This window comes from Bemisia tabaci, chromosome 9, assembly GCF_918797505.1.
Source record: "Bemisia tabaci chromosome 9, PGI_BMITA_v3".
NCBI lineage: Eukaryota > Metazoa > Arthropoda > Insecta > Hemiptera > Aleyrodidae > Bemisia > Bemisia tabaci.
In genome coordinates this window covers 37,332,805-37,354,454 of record NC_092801.1, presented here as the reverse complement: position 1 = coordinate 37,354,454, position 21,650 = coordinate 37,332,805, and the positions used below count along the sequence as shown (strand labels likewise).

At 39.9% G+C, this 21,650-nt stretch overlaps 1 protein-coding gene across 1 annotated transcript; it reads left to right on the top strand.

The window, feature by feature from the left end:
* Positions 1-153: 153 nt before the first annotated feature.
* LOC140225516 (cytochrome P450 4F2-like) lies at positions 154-13,537 on the top strand. Its single transcript, XM_072304678.1, has 3 exons — positions 154-376; positions 1,091-1,270; positions 13,292-13,537. Exons 1-3 carry the CDS (start codon positions 178-180, stop codon positions 13,513-13,515), a joined length of 603 nt encoding a protein of 200 aa, XP_072160779.1. The 5' UTR covers positions 154-177; the 3' UTR covers positions 13,516-13,537.
* Positions 13,538-21,650: the final 8,113 nt, after the last annotated feature.

Below are 21,650 nucleotides of genomic sequence, written 5' to 3'. Positions count from 1 at the left end.
CCATTACTACTCTTTATAATTACTATAAATGAATGTTTTTGAATTAATAGCGTCTTATCGGTTCATGCCATGAACTTGAGACACCCTATTTTGACTGCAAATCAATTTGTTTCCTCTTGACTGACAGCGACTCGCATTTTTTAGGGATCCCTCACGTCCGCTATCACGATTTCTTGGATGATTAAAGGAGCAGCCATGTATCCACATTTGTCAGAGAAAGTGTATGAAGAGGTTATGTCTGTTTGCGGCAACAGAAAAATCACCTACGATGACTTGTCGAAACTAACCTACTTGGACATGATTGTTAAAGAAACACTGAGGCACTGTACTTTACCGGTCATTGGTAGAGAGATAACTTCTGAGCTCAAAGTCAACGGTATGTACCACACGATACACAACGATACTACTTATTATTGCATTTTTGCAAGACCACACAGCTCATAGATATTTTAATCAACTTGGTATGAGAAGCATCATACCAAGTAATATAATTTTGTTAAGGTGGTAAAAGACTGCTGGGTCTACACTATTGCAGCAAGCCAAAAAGTCAAAAACTTTCAATTAGAATAAACAATGTGAGCTCTAATGAATATTAGTACAAGGGGGAGGGTGTTCAGCTCAAGCAAATGTATTGGGGTATTACTCTCCCCCTCAACTCTCGACTCAAGGGAAATAGGTATCCTATTACCCTTGAGAATCTCCCCCCCCCCCAAAGTCTTTTGCTGATCCTCATTAGGACTCAAATTTTTACTCATATTGAAATGTTTGAACTTTCTGTCCTCGCTCTCCCTGCAAAATAGTTGGGACTGAGCACTATTTGGCCGTATTTCTGTCAAACAGAACCAGAGACGTGTGGGAAGAAAGTGAAAAACTGTGTGTTTAATAAGTAAATGACTCTTAAAATTTGTCTGTGTGTAAGTTATCTGTACTTAAAATACGGCAAATTCAACTAAATTTCTCGGTTGGTGCCAAAATCGGTAGTGAATATGATTGAACTCTCATTCCTTTTTCTCAGCGGTATGGGAAAGTTTCATGAACTACTACTCTAACTATACAAGTTACTTACTCATATTTGTTTCTGTTTGTTTAGATAAAATGACAATTCCTCCTGGTATCAATGTCATTGTACCTCTATTTGGTCTGCACCACGATCCTAGGTACTGGGAGAAACCGAACGAATTTTATCCTGAGCACTTTTCTCCAGAGAACGAGGGCAAGAGACCGAAAGGAACTTTCCTACCGTTCTCCAGTGGACCCAGAAATTGTATCGGTAATACTGATGGTTTTTTATAAAGCGTGGTTTCATCAAACCTTACTAATTTAGTAATAATACTAGAAGTTTTAGACTCTTTAATGGTGTATCCGTGAGGATACAATGGTTGCAATAGGTATGAAACCTTCCCAGTGGGTTGGCAACATTGGATTCTCTCCATTTAAATGCATGTATAACAATTGATTCTTCATGGGGCAGCTTGCCTCACTTAAAATCGACATTTTTAATGGATTTTAAGGAGGGAAAACAAGCTTGCCAACTTGCAAAATTGTCACCGCTTATTGCGTGAAGAGAGGGAAGGATAAGAGAAACAATTGCGAGGAAATGAGATCAAAAGGATCTTATTCATAATTTTTCTGCGTCAGCATTCTTAGAGGATAATCCGAAATTCAATTGATCAATTGATAATTTTTACATATTTAAGACTCTGATTTTTTAAACTCCCACGGAAGCAAAATACATTGTATTGCATCATTGACATATAATTTTATTAGAAATGAACATCTAAATATAAAGCACGTGCCGTATGCATAGTATGTATATTGCATATGGTTGGGTCTTCAGTTCCTTTTTTGGACCAGGAACGTACTTTTGGACTTATTCCAAAGTACTTTCCCATGAAAGTAAACCATTGCCTCATTCATCGCAATGTTTTGTGTTTTTGAAAAAGTTTTGTGAAATTTATGTATCATAAAATGAACAGGCTCAAGTAAAAAAAAAACCGACGTCCAATTAAATTTTATAGCATTACATGAGTTTGGTTTCCTTAACAACACTGGGCAATGTCCTCTATAGACTATTAACCAGGGTCGGATTAAGGAGGTGGCCACATAGGCCTCGGCCCATGGCGGCAAATTTAGGGAGCGGAAAATTTTGCATTTTTTTTTTAATGTAGGTATAAAAAAATCGGATTTAAAAATAAAATTATCAATGAGAAAAGGGGACGAAAACTCTCTTCCCTGAGAGTATAGTAATTTCTAGTTTTGTCGTTTTTTCGGTGATACAAGAAGTAGCATCTTTAATTAGTAGAGTGAAGAGATAGAGGAACTAAATACGCAATTTGGCCTGGAGCTCAACGCAGAGAGGAATGATGACGAGGACTTGAGATGAAAAAGACAAGCCCTCCGCGCGGCATGTAACACATATTAGCGCCTACAAGACTGAATGAATACTTCACGCATTGCGTCAAACACAGTGCGGTCAGCAGCGGTCGGCGAGGAACGCATAGCGCCTATACAAGACTGTAGGAATATACTTCAAGCATTGCGCCAAACACAGTCCGGTCAGCGCGGCGATGCGGCGGAAGTTAAACTTATTAGACCACATTTATGTTTGTTCTTTCATAATTTGTTGGTTCATTTCTTATAAATGGAGGATCTTGTCCACATAGAGATAGGTTTACGGAACTTAACTTTCGCGCAAAGTTCCGTGAAATTTTGCTAGTAGTGTTGACAGGGCTTTCGCAAAAAATGTATCCAACACGAGTATTTAAACGCGTCTTATACACCTCTCCTCCTCCGGCACGTTCACTTGATGGTTTTTATTGATGATTCCAAACGAATGAGAAGGGGGCGGCAAAATTCAGGCGGCCCATGGGCGGCAGGTAGATAAATCCGGCCCTGCTATTAACTATATTTTCGATATTTTTAATAAAATCATTCCACAATTCTAAGGTTTTAAACTAAGGTTAGATCATTAGCCACAAAAATTTACTCACACAAATTTTAAAACATCGGGTTGAGGACAGTGGCGTGGCGTGCTTTGCGATGTATCAATTAATCTGTCATTCAAACCTATGAAAAGAAGTCGATTATCTGGGTGTTCGCAACGGACACTATAGTAATCGATTCTTTATCATTACTTCAATGTAGAAATTTCGATAGTCGCTCACTCTCGCCACGCCACTGGTTGGAGATAGGACGTTTTCAGAGATATTTCAATTCATCGATTAACCGTGGAATATCTCTTGATGGAACTATGAAACCATTTTTTCCGCACTCGGTTTCGTAACACGGAGCTTATTTGCCAGTACCAATTGTTCCGTATTGGCTATTTTTTCGATTGATATTGCAGCTGAAATTGAGAGCAAGTAGTTTAGCTTTCAGCCGATAGATCGCGTTGAGATCGCCGGCCTGAGAGCTAATAATTTGTACCGTTTTCCTCATTGATTTTGCTCAATTGAAGTCATCTTTCCTGGACCTTGCTACTTGCCAGATAGATTGTTGGCATTTTTGACTAAGTAGCCTTTGATTTATTGTGTGTTGTATTGTTAGCACTAAGTTGTTCATTTTATTCGCGAGAATTGGCGAGCTTTAGTTTTTGGTTGCCCGGCCACTGATTCCTCCTAATCAGTGTCTCTGGGACGAGTTACGTAGAGCGAGAATCCCAACCCGGCGATAGCTAGATTACAGACAAGTTGCGTCTATTTAGCTATTGTCACCTCTTTTGAAGAGAGGCCCGGACCGGACACTGTTGCCTGAGCACGTGCTCCGTGTTTCGTCAGAGTTTTTGTGATCAACCTTGGAGTCCTCAAGCCAAAGCTAAAAAGGCATGTTGAGCCTATGGTTTTGAATCTATGAGCCAACTCCTCGGTGCGATCTTTTGTTGAGTCAATCTTCGAGAGACCCTTAAGACAAGGCTAAAAAGGCTTGTTGCGCCTAAGGTCTTGAACCTATAAGGGATCACCTCAAGTGCGACTAAAACCCCCCTTTTTTGAACACTCGCGAATTCTCGCGAGTGTTAACAGGTGAACCACGTTGCGGTCACCTATAGCCGATTTTTTGTATTGAGCTGCTAAGAAGAGAGCTAAAGTCCAGATAGCCTTGTTGCGGTTTCTGGCACTTATTTTGAGTTCTTATTCGTCTTAGTCTGGGGGAGGAAAATTCGTGTTTTTGAAGTTTAGTCAGACTGCCATGTTGCGGCATCTGACCCCAATGTCTTTAGTTTTTTCGGGTCGAGTGTTGCAACTATGATGATATACAATTTGATTAGTTTCGCTCTTCAATGCTACTGCAGCTAGAAGCAGCTTTTGTTCGTTGTTTTATTCTGAGTTGCAACCTCACCCATCTTATTGATTTTTGATCAATTTTGATTTAGGTTCTTATCGAACATTTTTGGTCCCTCGGGCCGGATCCCTAAACCACGCAGGTTACGATCCGCACTAGTTCTTTGTAGAATTGTCATTTCTCGCCTAATCGAGTTACACTGAAGTAGCCGCATTAGAACTTATACTCTTTGAGTTTTTTGCATAGCAGATTCAACGAGTTACAGTGGACTTACAAACCACCTGTCAATTTTGTAGATTGAATGCTGCACTGTTCCTTGGAACTTTTTGCTTTTTGCTCGGCACAGAGTTGCCACATTTTCGAGATTTTTGATCTCAAAGTTCACTTTGGAACTTTTTTGCTTTTTGCTCGGCACAGAGTCGCCACATTTTCGAGATTTTTGATCTCATAGTTCACTTTGGAACTTTTTTGCTTTTTTGCTCGGCACAGAGTTGCCACATTTTCGAGATTATTGATCTCATCGTTCACTTGGAATTTTTTGACTTCTGAATTTTGCTCGGCACCGAGTTGCCATATCCACGAGAAAATAGTTCTCTTTTGCCTTTTTGAATATTACTGTAATTATTCTAGACTTTAGATTGTTTGAATTAAGTTAGAATATGATGGAATCAGTCACACAGTCAGAACGAAAAATTCAACTATCATCCACCCGTGCCGCCAGAGAGCGACTTAAGAGTCGAGTAAAAAGGTGCCTAGACCTAGGAAAAAATTTGAAAAATGATCCTACAAAGGTCGACCAATTTAAGGCTCGTTGCTCTAGGATGTCGGAATGCCTATTCGAATATTCTAATTTGACCGAAAAATGTTATTCTCTCGCCTTAAATATTGACCCCACTAGCGCGACTGAGGAATTTGCAGAAGACACGATACATTTTGAGGAGCTTTACTACGCTATGATGGAAATTTATGATAGTTTTAATAAGCAGCCGCCAGCCGCCGCGCAGCCGCTTGTAAACCTTACTGCAGAGACATCGAGCGCATCGGCACTCCAAAGACACGTAAAGTTGCCACCAATAAAATTGAAACCTTTTGATGGAAGTCAAAAGGAGTGGCGAGAATTTCGCTCAATTTACGAATCACTGATTCATAATGATAATGCTCTGAGTACGACTGCAAAATTTCACTACTTAAAGTCCGTGTTAAGTGGCCCGGCACTGTCAATTATTAAGGAGTTGCCTTTTTCGGATGAAAATTATCTCATAGCTTGGAATGCCTTGGTTAGGCGTTACACCAATAATAGGCTAATTGGAGCCGAACTTTTGAGTAAAATGTTGAAGTTTCCTGCGATTAAAAAGGAGACTTCAAAGGATTTGACGAATTTTGTTGCAACATTCAGCGAATGTCATGCTGCGTTGCAAGGATTACCTATTGCCGATCTTGCGGATTTCATAATTTTGCAACAAGCCCTCCAATGTCTCCCTTATGGCCTTCAACGGACCTTTGAAAGATCGATGGAGGATACTGAAATTCCCAAAACTGAGGATCTGATGAAATTTGTACGTCATCAAATTAGAATTGTAGAACTTTATCGTCCTGATGATTATAAAGAAAAGGATAGTCACGGAGAAAAAAAGGCTGACAAATCTGCCGCAAATCAAAAGAAGAGTTTTGTCGCCGGCGTCTCCCCTAAGGAATCCAAAAAACCCTTCTGCCCAAAATGTGAAAAGGCTCATTTTTTGTATAGATGTCCTCGTTTTTTGGCTGAAAGCTCGGACAGGAGATTCTCGTTTGTCAAGCAAAAAAGACTTTGTTATAACTGCCTCAGTAATTTGCATTTGTTGCCAAATTGTGAGGTACAGGTCAAATGTCGAACTTGCAAGGAACGTCATCATTCCCTGTTACATTTGAACCAAACTTCCCCGTCTCCCTCTAATAAAGATTCAGAGCATAAAAACTTAAAGGATAAATCCGAGACTGACAGCACTGGCGGTCACAATAAATTAGTTTCGACCACTGCAACAAGTTTGACTACCAGCACATCAGAGATGGTTTTGCTCGGTACTGCAGTAGTTCATATTAGAGGGAAAAATAACAAATTTTTCAAGGTTCGATCGGTGATTGATCCAGGTTCTATGACGTCATTAATTACGCAAGAATGCAGTAAACGACTTGGGCTCGTACCTAGCCAGACAGACTCTACGTTGACTGGCGTGGGGGAGAAGCCTATGCTAGAGGTTGAAGGGGCAACCACTTGTGTAATCAAGCCAATTTTTTCACCGTCACCTGCCTTAAGTACTACCGCCCTGATAATACCGCGCATCACCTCGAACCTACCAATTGCACCAGTGCCAAAATACCTTCGCGAAAAATTTAAGGATCTTACCTTAGCCGATCCTGACTATTTTTTACCTAAGGAATGCGAATTTTTGATTGCGGCTGATCTCTTCCCAAAACTTTACACTGGCGGCAGAATTGAATTTGGTGATTCTGAGCCCACTGCTTTAGAAAGCATTTTTGGTTGGGTGATCACCGGAAAATATCAATGCCACACGGTAAGTCCGCGGACTACATTGTTGACAAATTTACATGACCAGACCGACCACCTCTTGCGAAATTTCTGGGAAGTAGAAGAAATCAAGGTAAAAATTCCTGAAAACCCGGAGGATGAATTTTGCGAAAATTTGTATAGAGAAAAGCACCATAGGGATCCGTCTGGTCGCTATGTTGTGCCAATTTTGCTCAAGCCCGATCATGCCAAACTTGGTGCTTCGTATGATCTCGCCCTTTCACGTTTTTTGAGCGTCGAAAGAAGATTAGATAAAAATCCTGAATTGAAACAGTCATACTCTGAATTTATGACGGAGTATGAAAATTTAGGCCACATGGCTCCCGTACCTGCATCTCAGCAAGGAAAGGCGGAATATTATATTCCACATCATTGCGTCATCAAACCATCGTCAACTAGTACTAAAGTTCGAGTAGTTTTTGATGCTGGAATGAAAACTACTTCGGGCGTTTCGCTGAATGATATTCAATTTGCCGGGAAAAAATTGCTCCCGGATATTATTGATATTTTATCACGTTTTCGTCTTCACAAAATTGTATTTTGTACTGATGTATGTAAGATGTTCCGACAAATTTTAATTTTACCTGAACACCGAAAATATCAACACATATTGTGGAGAAGTGATAAAAATCAGCCCATTCAGGAATTTGAATTAAATACCGTTACATACGGACTTACTAGTTCTCCATTTTTGTGTAATCGCACGGTAACATGCCAGGTACCCGAGGACTACGAAGAAATATATCCGGAGGCGGTTGATACTTTCAGAAAACAAACCTTTGTCGATGATATTTTGGATGGTGATGATGATGTGCCCAAAGCCGTCAAGAAGAAAGACGACTTATTGGAAGTAGCTAAAGTAGTCGGCTTTACGCTACTCAAATGGGCAAGTAATAGCCCTGAGTTTTTAGCGACTCTACCCCCGGAATGCATTGAAACAACTTTTGATATCACTGATGAAAGTGATTTATTAAAACTCTTGGGCATGCAGTGGCAAGCCACACAAGATTTTTTTTCATTCAAATTCACTGTTTTGGATCCAGCGTATACAAAACGTGGAATTTTGTCCACATTTGCCAGAATTTTTGATCCCCTTGGGTTCCTTGCTCCTTTGACAAGCAAAATAAAAATTCTGTTTCAGAGCCTTTGGATAATAGGTCTAGACTGGGACACGTCATTGCCCAGCACTCTGAAATTAGAGTGGAGCCAAATTTTTGAATCGCTTCCGCTCCTCTCTAAACTTCGGATACCACGCTTGGTGGTGATCCCAAATTATACCCGTGCAGATTTGATCGGCTTCTCGGACGCTTCATCGCTAGCTTATGGAACAGTGATATATTTAAGGACCGAAAACTTGGAAAATCGTGAAGTAAAGGTCTCACTGGTGCTAGCAAAATCAAAGGTAGCACCGGTAAAAACAATTTCGATACCTCGTCTTGAATTGTGCGGTGCTGTCCTGATGTCAAAGGCACTCGAAAAGGCTCATAAAATGTACAGAGATCAGATTGAAATTCAGAGTAATGTCACCCTTACTGACTCGGAAGTGGTTTTATCTTGGTTAAAAACATTACCTTGTACTCTAAAAACATTTGAAGCGAATCGTGTCACTTACATTCTGGAAAGGACGGAGCCGCAGATGTGGCAACATGTTTCGACCGACCAAAACCCAGCTGATATAATTTCGCGTGGGTGCCACGTTTCTGATCTCATAGACAATAATTTTTGGTACCAAGGACCAACCTGGTTGATGAGGCCCATGGATGAATGGCCCATAAAAATCCTTACTACTACGCATCAGAATGCTAAAGAAGGCTTGAAAAATAACCAGGAATTTACTTGTCTATCTACATTACGCCCCCAGTATGATTTTCTAATGAATAACTATTCATCTTGGACCAAGTTAAATCGAATTACAGCGTGGATTTTACGCTTTTCAGTTAACTCACGTCAAATTGACCCCGAAAACAGGAAATCGGGTGAATTATCTGTCCTTGAACTAAGAGAAGCCGAATTTGCACTTGTGCGTATAACCCAAAAATTGTTCTTTGAAGACGAACTACGAAAATTGAGTAAAGGGCTAGTATTGTCTCGCTATTTACAAAAATTAAACCCTTACCTGGATGAAGAAAATATCCTCAGGGTGAGGGGTAGATTGACTAATGCAGATTTGCCAGAAGAGCAAAAGCATCCTATTTTATTGCCCAAGAAAGCAAAATTGACAGAACTATTGATTGATTCTTATCATCAAGATTATTTGCATGTTGGCCCGAGAACGCTTCAGTCGTTACTAGCTAGACGTTACTGGATAATTTCGGCCCGTCAGATAATTCGATCTCGTTTGGCAAAATGCGTCACTTGTTTTAGAGCAAACCCTCGTCCATTGAACCCATTGATGGGAGATTTACCGATAGCTCGTGTCGCACAAGGTCGTGCCTTTATATCCGTAGGAACAGATATGGGGGGCCCCTTTTGGACCAAAGACACGTCGCTTCGAAAAGCTAGATTTGTAAAATCCTACATATGCCTCTTCATCTGTCTTGCAACAAAGGCTGTTCATTTGGAACTAGTATCTGAAATGACGACACCAGCCTTCCTCGCAGCTCTTGATCGATTTACAGGTCGCCGTGGCTTACCACGTGATATTTACTCGGATCGTGGGTCAAACTACATCGGTGCTAGGAATTATCTGAATGATATTTCTAGATTCTACCGCAAACCTGAAAATCAAAAAGAAATTGAGGCCTACTGCTCTAAACAAGGAATTTCTTGGCATTTCCTGCCTGCCCAAGCTCCAAATTTTGGTGGAATTTGGGAGAGTGGGATTAAATCCACCAAACATCATTTAAAAAGAGTGATTGGAGATCAGCGACTTACTTTTGAAGCCTTCAGTACCGTTTTATCGCGAGTTGAAGCCATATTAAATTCAAGGCCCTTGTGTGCCCTCTCGGATGACCCCACAGAAATCGATGTCTTGACTCCGGGGCATTTTTTGATCGGAGCACCTCTCTTAGCACGGGCAGAGCGCGATCTCTCAGATGTCTCCATCAACCGGTTGTCACGCTGGGAATTATTGACAAGACTTTCCCAGTCATTTTGGAAGCGCTGGCAGCGTGACTATCTCCACACTCTGCAGCAACGCGCCAAGTGGAATGTTCCCACGCGGAACCTGGCCGTTGGAGATATTGTCATTATCTTAGATCCGAACTGTCCTCCGACGCACTGGGCGCTCGCCCGCGTGCTCGAGCTTTGTCCAGGACGAGACGATGTGGTCCGCGTCGTGAAGGTCCGGACGTCTACCGGCGAGTACACGCGCCCGGTGAACAAATTGTGCCCCCTTCCCGCGGCGACAACGGCCGAGGAGGAAAATTAGGAAACTGCCGCTGGCTGACTGCAGGTTGAGCAGTCAGTCTCCGCCTGATCAAAGATATCGACTTGTAAATATTATTGTTGTACTTGTAGCACACTGAAAGTGCAGTATATAGATTATTAAGGTTCACTTTAAAACAGATTCTTGATTACCATAGAACTACCTCCAATCAATATTGGAAAATTTTTTAAGGAAAATTTTGGTGAGGGGTATGTTCCGTATTGGCTATTTTTTCGATTGATATTGCAGCTGAAATTGAGAGCAAGTAGTTTAGCTTTCAGCCGATAGATCGCGTTGAGATCGCCGGCCTGAGAGCTAATAATTTGTACCGTTTTCCTCATTGATTTTGCTCAATTGAAGTCATCTTTCCTGGACCTTGCTACTTGCCAGATAGATTGTTGGCATTTTTGACTAAGTAGCCTTTGATTTATTGTGTGTTGTATTGTTAGCACTAAGTTGTTCATTTTATTCGCGAGAATTGGCGAGCTTTAGTTTTTGGTTGCCCGGCCACTGATTCCTCCTAATCAGTGTCTCTGGGACGAGTTACGTAGAGCGAGAATCCCAACCCGGCGATAGCTAGATTACAGACAAGTTGCGTCTATTTAGCTATTGTCACCTCTTTTGAAGAGAGGCCCGGACCGGACACTGTTGCCTGAGCACGTGCTCCGTGTTTCGTCAGAGTTTTTGTGATCAACCTTGGAGTCCTCAAGCCAAAGCTAAAAAGGCATGTTGAGCCTATGGTTTTGAATCTATGAGCCAACTCCTCGGTGCGATCTTTTGTTGAGTCAATCTTCGAGAGACCCTTAAGACAAGGCTAAAAAGGCTTGTTGCGCCTAAGGTCTTGAACCTATAAGGGATCACCTCAAGTGCGACTAAAACCCCCCTTTTTTGAACACTCGCGAATTCTCGCGAGTGTTAACAGGTGAACCACGTTGCGGTCACCTATAGCCGATTTTTTGTATTGAGCTGCTAAGAAGAGAGCTAAAGTCCAGATAGCCTTGTTGCGGTTTCTGGCACTTATTTTGAGTTCTTATTCGTCTTAGTCTGGGGGAGGAAAATTCGTGTTTTTGAAGTTTAGTCAGACTGCCATGTTGCGGCATCTGACCCCAATGTCTTTAGTTTTTTCGGGTCGAGTGTTGCAACTATGATGATATACAATTTGATTAGTTTCGCTCTTCAATGCTACTGCAGCTAGAAGCAGCTTTTGTTCGTTGTTTTATTCTGAGTTGCAACCTCACCCATCTTATTGATTTTTGATCAATTTTGATTTAGGTTCTTATCGAACACCAATGGAGTTTTCCTCGTTAATTTGAAATTAAACATCTTTTGGCCGTTTTGCCACAAAAAAGTTAGTGAAGGATATAGAATTGATATTTTTTAGGCTGTCTTGGTGTTGCAAGCAGGGGCGGACTGGAAGTCGAAAAGTTAGGAGGCGACCTAGATTTTGGGGGCCCCTCCTGTCGTTCGGGGGCCCCTCTAAGGAGATCCGGGGGCCCTCCCCCGGAAAATGTGGAAAATTACACACTTTTTAAACGCAATTTTATGCATTATTGGAGTCAAATTCTACAGTATTTGAACTTCAAAATAACCCATTCTCAGGATTCTTCGGGGGCCCCTTCATCACAAAAGCTTTAGACGACCTTTCATGTCACTTAGAGACAAATTTTCAAGGATTTTGGGACCTTTTAGTGACTGAATAGGATAAAAAAATTACAACATTACAGGGGTAAAACCATAACTCGAAAAAAATTCGCCAAGGGGGCCCCTTCGGGACCTTATCCGTGGCAAATTGTTAGGAGGCGATCGCCTCCCCGCCCCCATGGCCAGTCCGCCCCTGGTTGCAAGTGGTTTCGGGTTCAATGAGCCATTATGTATCCTCTAGTCAGGAAAACATCCTAAAATTCGCTGAAAAGGGGGGAATACACTGAACCCTCTGAACGAACATTCATGTTCCATTTTTAAACTCAATCAAGGGGCCGACCCGACCCCTATTCAACGAAATCCGGTCTTTAAAATCCGACTCTTCACCTGTAATATTGGAAGACAAACGAGAAGATGAGGAATGTAAAACGAGGAAAAACACAGAGAGAGGGAAACGCGAAAGAAGCTAAATTCATATCATCTCTCTTTTCCTTTTCCCTCTACCTCTGCTCATTCTGTTTTTTCTACTTATTCTTCCACTAGTCTTTTCCCCCTCTTCACTGGAAAAAAAATACACATTGGATCTAGAGTCCAGACTCTTGAAAACATTGACAAGAAAAAGGACTCTTGATTCAATCAGATTTAAGCTTAAATCAAGAACCAAGCCTCTTAATTTGAGCGGATTCTCTTTTGATTTAAGCTTAAATCCGATTGAATCAAGAGTCATTTTTCTTGTCAATGTTTTCAAGAGTCCGGACTCTAGATCCAATGTGTTTTTTTTTCTAGGTAAGGGCACTTTATCAAGGGGGTTTGGGGGGTACTAAAAAACACCCTGCTAAGGGAAATCTGTGGGACTTCCCCATTTCTAAAGAACGGTTTGGGGTTTCTCCTAGTTCCAAAGGTAGATGGGAGGGAGGTCCCTACTCACAAAAGAGGGTCGGGGGATTTTTCTAGTTCCAAGGGAAGGTATGGCGGGGGGGGGGGGGGTTGCCGGGAAAACTTTGAAAAAAAAAGGTCGTCGCTGGAGAACTTTTGAGCAGTTTCCGCCGAAAAATTGATCGAATTCCAATATCGTGGATGAGAGGAACGGTACGCACTTACCGGAAAAATCCTTTACATTCTCTCTAAGGAACCAATTAGATTTCTGGAGGGAGGGGGGGGAGAGCAGATCTACCGGTTCCCTAGTTCCGCTCTTGCTCAAACGACGTTTTTCCGTACAGAGGCGGATCTAACAATTTGGCAACACTGGATTTTCTCCATTTAAACCTAAGTTAAGTAATCGATTCTTGTTGGAGCTCCTGGTCCCTCCAAGAATCGATATATTTGCATAGGTTTAAATGGAGGGAACCCGGTGTTGCCAAATTGCTAAATCCACCAATGCAGTTCCATAACACGGCAGACAGCATAAAATCGTTATATTCATTAATTTGTTTTTCCAGGTAACAAATACGCGATGCGGGCCATGAAGTGTCTCCTGGCAAACGTGGTACTTCGATTCACAGTCTCGACGTCCGAGCCAGTGCCCAAAGACATCATCCACGATCTCCAGTACAAGATCGTTTTCCTCATCTGCCCCAAACATGGCTGGAACGTCCGCTTCCACAATAGAGTTCACAAATCGGAGAACCCTTCGTCCGAGCTAACTCTAGCTACTCCTGCTTAAAACCCTGGATAGACGATCAAATTCTGAAACAATTCCGATCAAAGTAGACATGCTGATGACTGATGGTCACCATCTACCATCAAATTTTGACGGGCCGCACTGTTTTGATCAAAGTAAGATTAGAATGGAGTGCCACCATTCATCATTTCGTAACCTCCCAGGCAAAGTATCACAAGCGCCATGCGACGTTTAAAAATTTCCACCGCCATTTTATTTTTTTACTGAGAAATTGTTGGTTGAATCTGTTCGAAAATTTCACTAAATTTTATCGGCAGCACAAAGAAAATTCGGTGTAATTTTCGGACAGCTTCGTTGAACAATTTCTCTGTAAAAAAATATAATGGCGGCGGAAATTTTTAAACGTCGCATGGCGCTTGTGATACTTTGCCTGGAAGGTGACGATTTCCTGTCACAGGAAAAATTTCTGCCAAGTTTTCATTCTAAATTAAGCAAATTAATGAGTTTAAGACTGATGACTCCCGACACTCTGATGGTAATTGGTTCGGGAATTAGATCGTCTATCGAGACCTTATGCCTTTACCTTTGTACCATCAAATCCATCAGAAAATTCTGGTACTCGATGGATATCCAGGGGTTAAATTTAAGAGCCACCGCCGTATAGTGGAGCTAGTCAATGATAGAGATCTGACATAAAGCGGAAACTTTAATATCGTCAGTCTACTAAACGTCTCTTTCAATAATGTGGCGTGCTCTGCGATCTGTCGATTGATTTTTCATTTAAACCTACCGAAAATAATCGATTAACAGGGTGTGCTCAACGAACACCATAATAATAGATTCTTTACCATAGCTTCAAATGGGGAAGTATCGATAATCGAACATCCATGCCTCGCCACGGGTCTCTTTGTTTATGTCTCTGCCTCTTATCGAATTATGATTCCTGTCTTACATTGCAAGGTTATGTAAGTATATGGCGACAAATATCCAGACGCACCGATGAAAACTTTGAGTCAGCAGAAAGAGGACAAATATCGATGTTTTAAATGTCAAATTTTGGCAGTTTAGTCAGTTCCTAAAATTTGTGATTTTTTCATTAATATGGGTTGCATTATTTTTATAAATAAAAAAAAATAAATTGCAATGTAAAATTACTGAGTTTGTGAAGGAGGGGAAAAATTCAGCTGTACTTCTGTCACACCGCGGTGAGGAGAATTGTCTTGTCCGGACATAGGCACCTATGCTGAATTAGCCACCGAGGAAAAATGCCGTATGATCGTTTAGAATTCGCCATATTTCTTCGGATACTATAGATTTGCTGACAAACTTGTGAATTTTTCTCTTGGACATTTTTAGAGACTTTTTCCCGCAACTCAATCCAGCATTATTTAAAATTTCAGGAAAGCGTATTTGTGTCGCAGGCAATCAGCAATCGCCGGCAATTTGCAAGCTCCGTACTTGTCAATTTGTCAAATCATAATTACAATGACATCGATGTATTAAAGGTTTCTTTAGCCAAAAAATGCAAGGCACGACCTCAGCTTGGAACGCCTTCAAATCCAGCGATACTCTCCGCTTTGCCGCGGAGTTAGTTTAATTGCTTAACCAAACCAAACCCAACGCAGATTATTGATTAAACTTCACGAACTAGCAAGTGTGCTAGCTGGTACCATGCATTCAAGAAGATGGAGATAACGTACGTTTGAATTCAAAGCATAATAATCACTACTTCCTTTCTCGTTTTTACTTTTTCACTTTAAATTTTTTTAATTTGTTAATTCAACACGAACAGATTGCAATTTGCCGGCGCTTGCTAATTGCCTGCAACATTTATACATTTCTCAAAAATCATTCTGGAGCAATTTGGCAACATTCGAATGCTTACATGGTATTATTTCTTAGCACGGCAGTATATTATTCATCGAAGTCACTGTGTTACTCGAACTATCGGACCTAGTTGAACGTATTTATACGAAGAGAAACTGTGCACACGTGGCTGACTTCAAAAGGGACGATGAGGCATGCAAATTCTATGTATATAGTTCATTTTCATCTTTGTTTTAGTTGTTTATTTCATTTGTTTATAGTTCCTTTGAGCACTAATAGTCCAATTATACTTATGGGAAAACTGCGACCCGGATTATAAATTCATGGTCAGTCACGACGATAAACATTTAAAGCATTGCAGTAAGAAAAGAGTGGAAGTCATATGCCCGAATTGTTGTGTGAAGAACGCATAAAACTTTTTCAGTATTTTCCAACGACTGACTTCAATACGATTTGTTTTGAAATGATCTGCAACTGTAATAGCAGAATTTTACGCATGCTACTTATTTCATGTTCATTTGCGACACAATGAAGGAAAAAAAAACTGGAAAAACGGTGTTGTTCAGTTTTATTTTAAGGAAATTTTGGATGTCATTTTTTTTTCAGTTAAATGAGCTGTAAAAACATATGTTAGAAAGCTGAACTAAGAGTAAAATATTGTAATGTTTTGGTTACGAAGAAATAATAAAAAAATAAATAAAAACTGTTATTATTACACTTATGAAGGATCACATCAGTTCAGCTGCTTTTCATTCACTACATGCCAGTCTTAGTATTTCATAAATGTAATATAAAGATTTACTTATGATTTTTTTTACGTAACAAAGAATGGAATCAAACCATTGTATGTTTAAAAATTAAAATTCCTGAAAAAAAACAATATATATGTGAATCAAATTTAAGCCTTTTTAATAATTGTATTTTTCATTGAGCGTCTTGTAACGTCAAATCACACTGCTCCGCTGTGACTGTAAGACTAAGATTGTCAGAGCGCCTGCATGTTTTCATTTACGCAACCTAGACATCACATTCGTTACAACAGTTGTAACTGTATTGGTCTCCTCATAGATTTTGCGTTACACGCGTTCACAAAAAATTCAGCCACATCTATCCGAATAACTAAATGACTTCATTTGAAAATGTAAAGCACCACCAGTGGATGTTATAAGTAAAAATGATATTGGAGTTACCTACTATCGTACAAGATTTTTTGGGTATCAATTAAAACATAGATCTAAATAAGATTCGCAGAACTTATTAGAAAATTCAAAAACATTACCGTTGAGAAATTTAATATTTCAAATGATTGAGGTATTGAAAACGCCAATATTTATATTTGAATTAGGGATGAAAGAAGATAATTAACATGCTTTGAAAACATTTGCTGTGGTGGGAAATCGTCATTGCCTTTTTAATCTTGTTCGAATGCTGCTTTTCCTACTATGTTCAGTTATTTTTCAGTTGTTTTGGAAAATGAAACAGAGACAAACTGCCCGAAAGTTTGAGTTAATTTTATCACAGTTTGTGTTTATATCATCACACAAAACGATGAAATACATAGGGGTTCAGGGTCAGACTGGCTCGCATCTGAGGGCAGGGCCGTATTTACATTTTTAGTGCCCTAGGCTAAACTTAGGATGGCGCCCTTAAAAGTAGGCGCTCTCATGAGGGGGGGGGGGGGGTCCCTCAGGAGCCCTTCCCCTCCTGGTCAGAAGGAGGATTTTAGGTGTCAGGAAAATGTTCAAATTCACCCTTAAAAAAACATGATTTTAAACAGTTCTGAGGTACGTTCACGTTTGCAAGTTGGTTTTGGTAAATGAAAAGTAAATAAAGAATCGTTAAATTAAAAAAAAATAAAATTCCCAGAGATTTTGCGCCCTTCAGAATGTTGCGCCCTAGGCTACAGCCTATGTAGCCTATTGGTAAATCCGGCCCTGTCTGAGGGTGTAGACCCTTGGCAGGTTAAGGGGCGTAATGTGATATTTCCTAATGGGGCATCCCCTTCGTGGAGAGGGGCTCAGAAAATTTTGGCGAAGCAGCACAAGTTTACGCTATTTTCAGGTTCAAAGTTTATTAATCGTACAGAGTAAAAATTGTAAAATTGAACGTATTGGAGTGACCGACAGACTTCTGAAATTAAAGAAAACAAAAATATTAAAGCCACTAGACGCATTCAAGCACCATTTTTTCCACAAGAACCGTGTCAGTGCTGCGGTTTACAAGAGCTTAAGACGTGGGTCTAAAAAACCTACCTATAAAAAAGAATCAGGCAAGAACCTGAAAAAAGTAGAAAGAACGAGTATCAACACAGCCGACGACAAAAAAGACGTATTCGGGCCTCTTTTTTAACTTTTCTCCCAAATCTGACCGACACCTCATTGACAGCATATAGCAGGGCATTGAGAACTCACGCTTCGCGTCATCGCGCCTTCAATTTTTCAGATGCGGCACGGACGTCCATCAAGTACGAATAGTTGTATCTCTTCGCCGTCGTTAACGCGCATCCTTTCCCTTCCTCTATTTCCATGTTGTGTTTGTTTCCGTTTGTCTTATTTGTAATGTTGCTTTAAACTAGAGCAGAGCATTGCGAGTTCACGACTCACACCATCGCGTCTTACATTTTTCATGTGCAATGTAGAAATCCATCTTGCGAGAATAGTTGTATCGCGGTTACACTTTAGATGTCTCTTACTTTTGAATTTCGAAATAAAATAAGGTTAAGTTTGCCCGAGATATGCTATGATATGTCCAAATCAATTGTCATTTTGAAAAGGAAGAAAAATGTTTAAAGGTTTCTCAAGAGGTCTATAAAGTGTGCGTATGTCTAAAAATCGAACCGGCTATCGCTTCTACGGGGGTAACATATGGAGAATGAAGGAGGGGGTGATAAAGCGCCTGTATGTCAACAAAAAGGTGACAATTTCGCAGAAAAGTGTTTACGCTTCAGAAAGTAGTTCTTGGACCTCTGTTCACCACTATGCGTAAAAGCACCTCTCTTCACTCCTAACTCTCTCTTCTTCCGTTCATTTAAAAAAATTTCCGCATATATTCTCTGTCGTTATTTTTTTCTCTTCTTATTTTGCTATGTGTCAGAGGGGCACGTTTTTGGCGCGCCAAGTGGGCGTATCTGCCAATGGCAGATTGGCCTTATGGCCAGTCCGAGCCTGTAGGGGTTATCTTTCATCATCCATGGGCTGACAATATTTTCGCTGCACCTCCCTATATTAACTGCATCTCGTTGTTTTTATTTTCAATGCAAACTGCAGCCTATAACGTCATAATTGTCATGTTTATTGAATGAAACATCTCCGTCAGCAGTGAGCGTCGTGGCTGCGTAGCAATTTAACGAATCTTATTATTTTTTCCGAACGTGCGTAAAATCTGTTTGCAAAGAGGCTGATTCATAATTCAATCGCCTCTTGCAAAAACGACCGATTTTAAATGCAGAGGTGTCAAATATCCAATGTGAAAATTACCGCATAATTTAAGAAAAAAGCTGATCCAAAACAGTAGAAACGTAGTCTATTTTTTTTTTTAATCCTACTGTGTAAATAAATGTTCAATCTAAGTTCATGAATCAGGATTATATAAGGCAAAAAGAACAACTATAATTAAAAAAAGTGTAGTAGACATACGACGTGTTTGCAGGAGCCGATTCAATTATCAAAGCTAACTCATTACCGGATGTTGTCGATTCTGGTGTTACACCGCTGAATCATGACAAATAATGAAAAACGTGGGCCGTAGGAGCCGATTTCTCATCACCAGAAAATGTAGCGAGTTCATACACAAAGTCATAAATGGAGGAGTAATAAAGTGGGCGGTACGAAAACTGGCACTCTTGAGTGTTTACGTTCATCTGAGCACATCGCGATTTGTTTGGAGTGCTTATTTTAAGATAGATGGGCAAGGGAACGCTGGAAAATATTCTACACAGGGTGTCGCAGAATTAGCAGGTCTGGTGCCATCACTTTGAAACGAATACATCCAGTGAGCAATAGAGAGAGATCAAATCACAAAAATGGTAACCAAAGCCTTCGGTTGATCCTAGGATTTCATCGATTTCCAAGTTTATATTCTGCGTTCATTTACTGCAAACTAAATCAAATTTAATTTGTTTGGGTTGGTTTGTGCTTGTCCTCCTTTATTAAACAAAAGAAACAAAATAACACAAATATTCTTTCTGTGTAGTTGGAATGCGTTAAAACCCAAATCTTAGTCTCTATTTTTTGGCAATGAGTTTTCAGTTAGACTCATCTGATGGAAAATTTGCCGAATTTTCTATAGATTGATTACAAAAAATGGAGGCCTTGTATCGTGTCGACTTTCTTATGGGAATATCTGTTATAAAATTTTGGTATAATTATTATTCTTATTGCGCGTTCATTTTACACTGTTGTTGTTTTCTCTCTTTTTAATACGTCTAATTTGATAATTAATTTATCGTTTACGGAATGTTTTGATGGATGACAAATAATTATGTGGGTGCAACTTCACATGATATTTGAAGAGGATTTGTGTGCAGAGAAGTCGAAAAAGAAATATATAATGCGGAGAAAAAGTTGAGTATTTTTTCAGACAGGAAATTCATCATCAAGTCTATACGCAGGCTTTCATATACGTATGTATACACTCATTCGGGAGATGAATATAGCTCTTCTAATTAGGAAAATATGTTCAGAAAAGGAGGAAGGGAAGAACGATGAGGAAAGGGAAGGGAGGGAGAGGGCAAGAAAGAGGATGGGATGAAAGGGAGGGAGAAAAAAAATGAGACCTCTTTATTTTCGTAATTTTCACACGGTTTTAATTTATTTGCTTCATTCAGCTTTCTTTTCCTATTTTGTAGAAGAAAAAAAAATATGAGCTCACTTTTGAGCAGAATGAAAAAAGTGTCCGTACTTATAAATGTTGAAAGCTTGAGATCCCGGGGATCAAATCTTGTTTGATAAGTCCCTCCTATTGAAAGCTGTTTTCACTGTAAGCAGTTCAGAAAATCGAGCCAATTTACAAAAATGCCAAAGGGAAAACATTCCATCTGCCCATGAAGGTCACCATTTCGATTCGTTATTACGCATTTCTCAATTTGACATGGACGACTTTTTGTACAGAGTCACCCCAAATTCAACCACCAGACGATTAAATTCAAGCCAAATTTATCCTTAAAATAGCTATAAACTCTTTTTAAGAGGATACAAAGTACTGCCTTGCTGAGGCGAAAAGCCTTACGAGGATCGAGCGTTGTCAAATTTCTTCTAGTAAAATAGTGCTTTTTCTAAAAATTGTAAGACCCTTTGTTCGGATTCTTGAACAAGGTTACTCCAATTTCAATGTCATTGACACCACTAACCAAAATTATCCTATACCTACATCTGACATACCCTAATTTTATCATACCTGAACGTTCTATTTTTTTCACCAGAATATTAAACACAGTTTATCTTGAAATTGTGTAATAATATTTCCTATACTCTAGGGGAAACTCATTAAAAATTTGAAGATGTTATATTGCTTACTGTGCCCTTTAGAAATTGCACTTTATTTTGTAAGTAGGGACTTCAATATCTGGCTTACAATCAGTTTGAAAACAACGCATCTGCCATTAGTTTCCCTGTGCACATAAGTATTTTTGCGGATGAGCCAAAAATTATGGTTCCTGGTTGATGAAGGAATATCAATTAATCGGGAGAGAAAAATAAGCAATGTGAAATGCAGCTGGGCTAACTCTGGCCATGTTCATCCTTATTATCCTGAACAGTGGCGTGGCGTGCATTGCGACATATCGATTGATCTGCCATTCAAACCTATGGAAAAAGATCGATATTCAGGGTGTTCGCAACGAAGACCTGACTGGAAAAAAAAAAACACATCGAATCTAGAGTCCAGACTCTTGAAAACATTGACAAGAAAAGATACTCTTGATTCAATCAGATTTAAGCTTAGATCAAAAGGAAATCCGCTCAAAGTAAGAGGCTGGGTTCTTGATTTAAGCTTAAAGCTTTTTGAACCGTGAGTATTTTTTCTTGTCAATTTGTTTAAGATTCTGGACTCTAGATCCAATGTGTTTTTTTTCCAGTGCTTTATAATCGATTCTTCACCATACCTTCAAATGGGGAAGTATCGATAATCGATCATTCACGCCACGCCACTGATCCTGAAAGTTTCAAGGGGGGATATTCATGATATCATCCACTGGAAAAAAACACATTGGATCTAGAGTCCAGACTCTTAAAAACATCAACAAGAAAAAATACTCTTGATTCAATCAGAATCTAGCTTAAATCAAGAACTAAATCTCTTAACTTTAGCGGATTTTGTTTAGATTCAAGCAAAAATCCGATTGAATCAAGAGT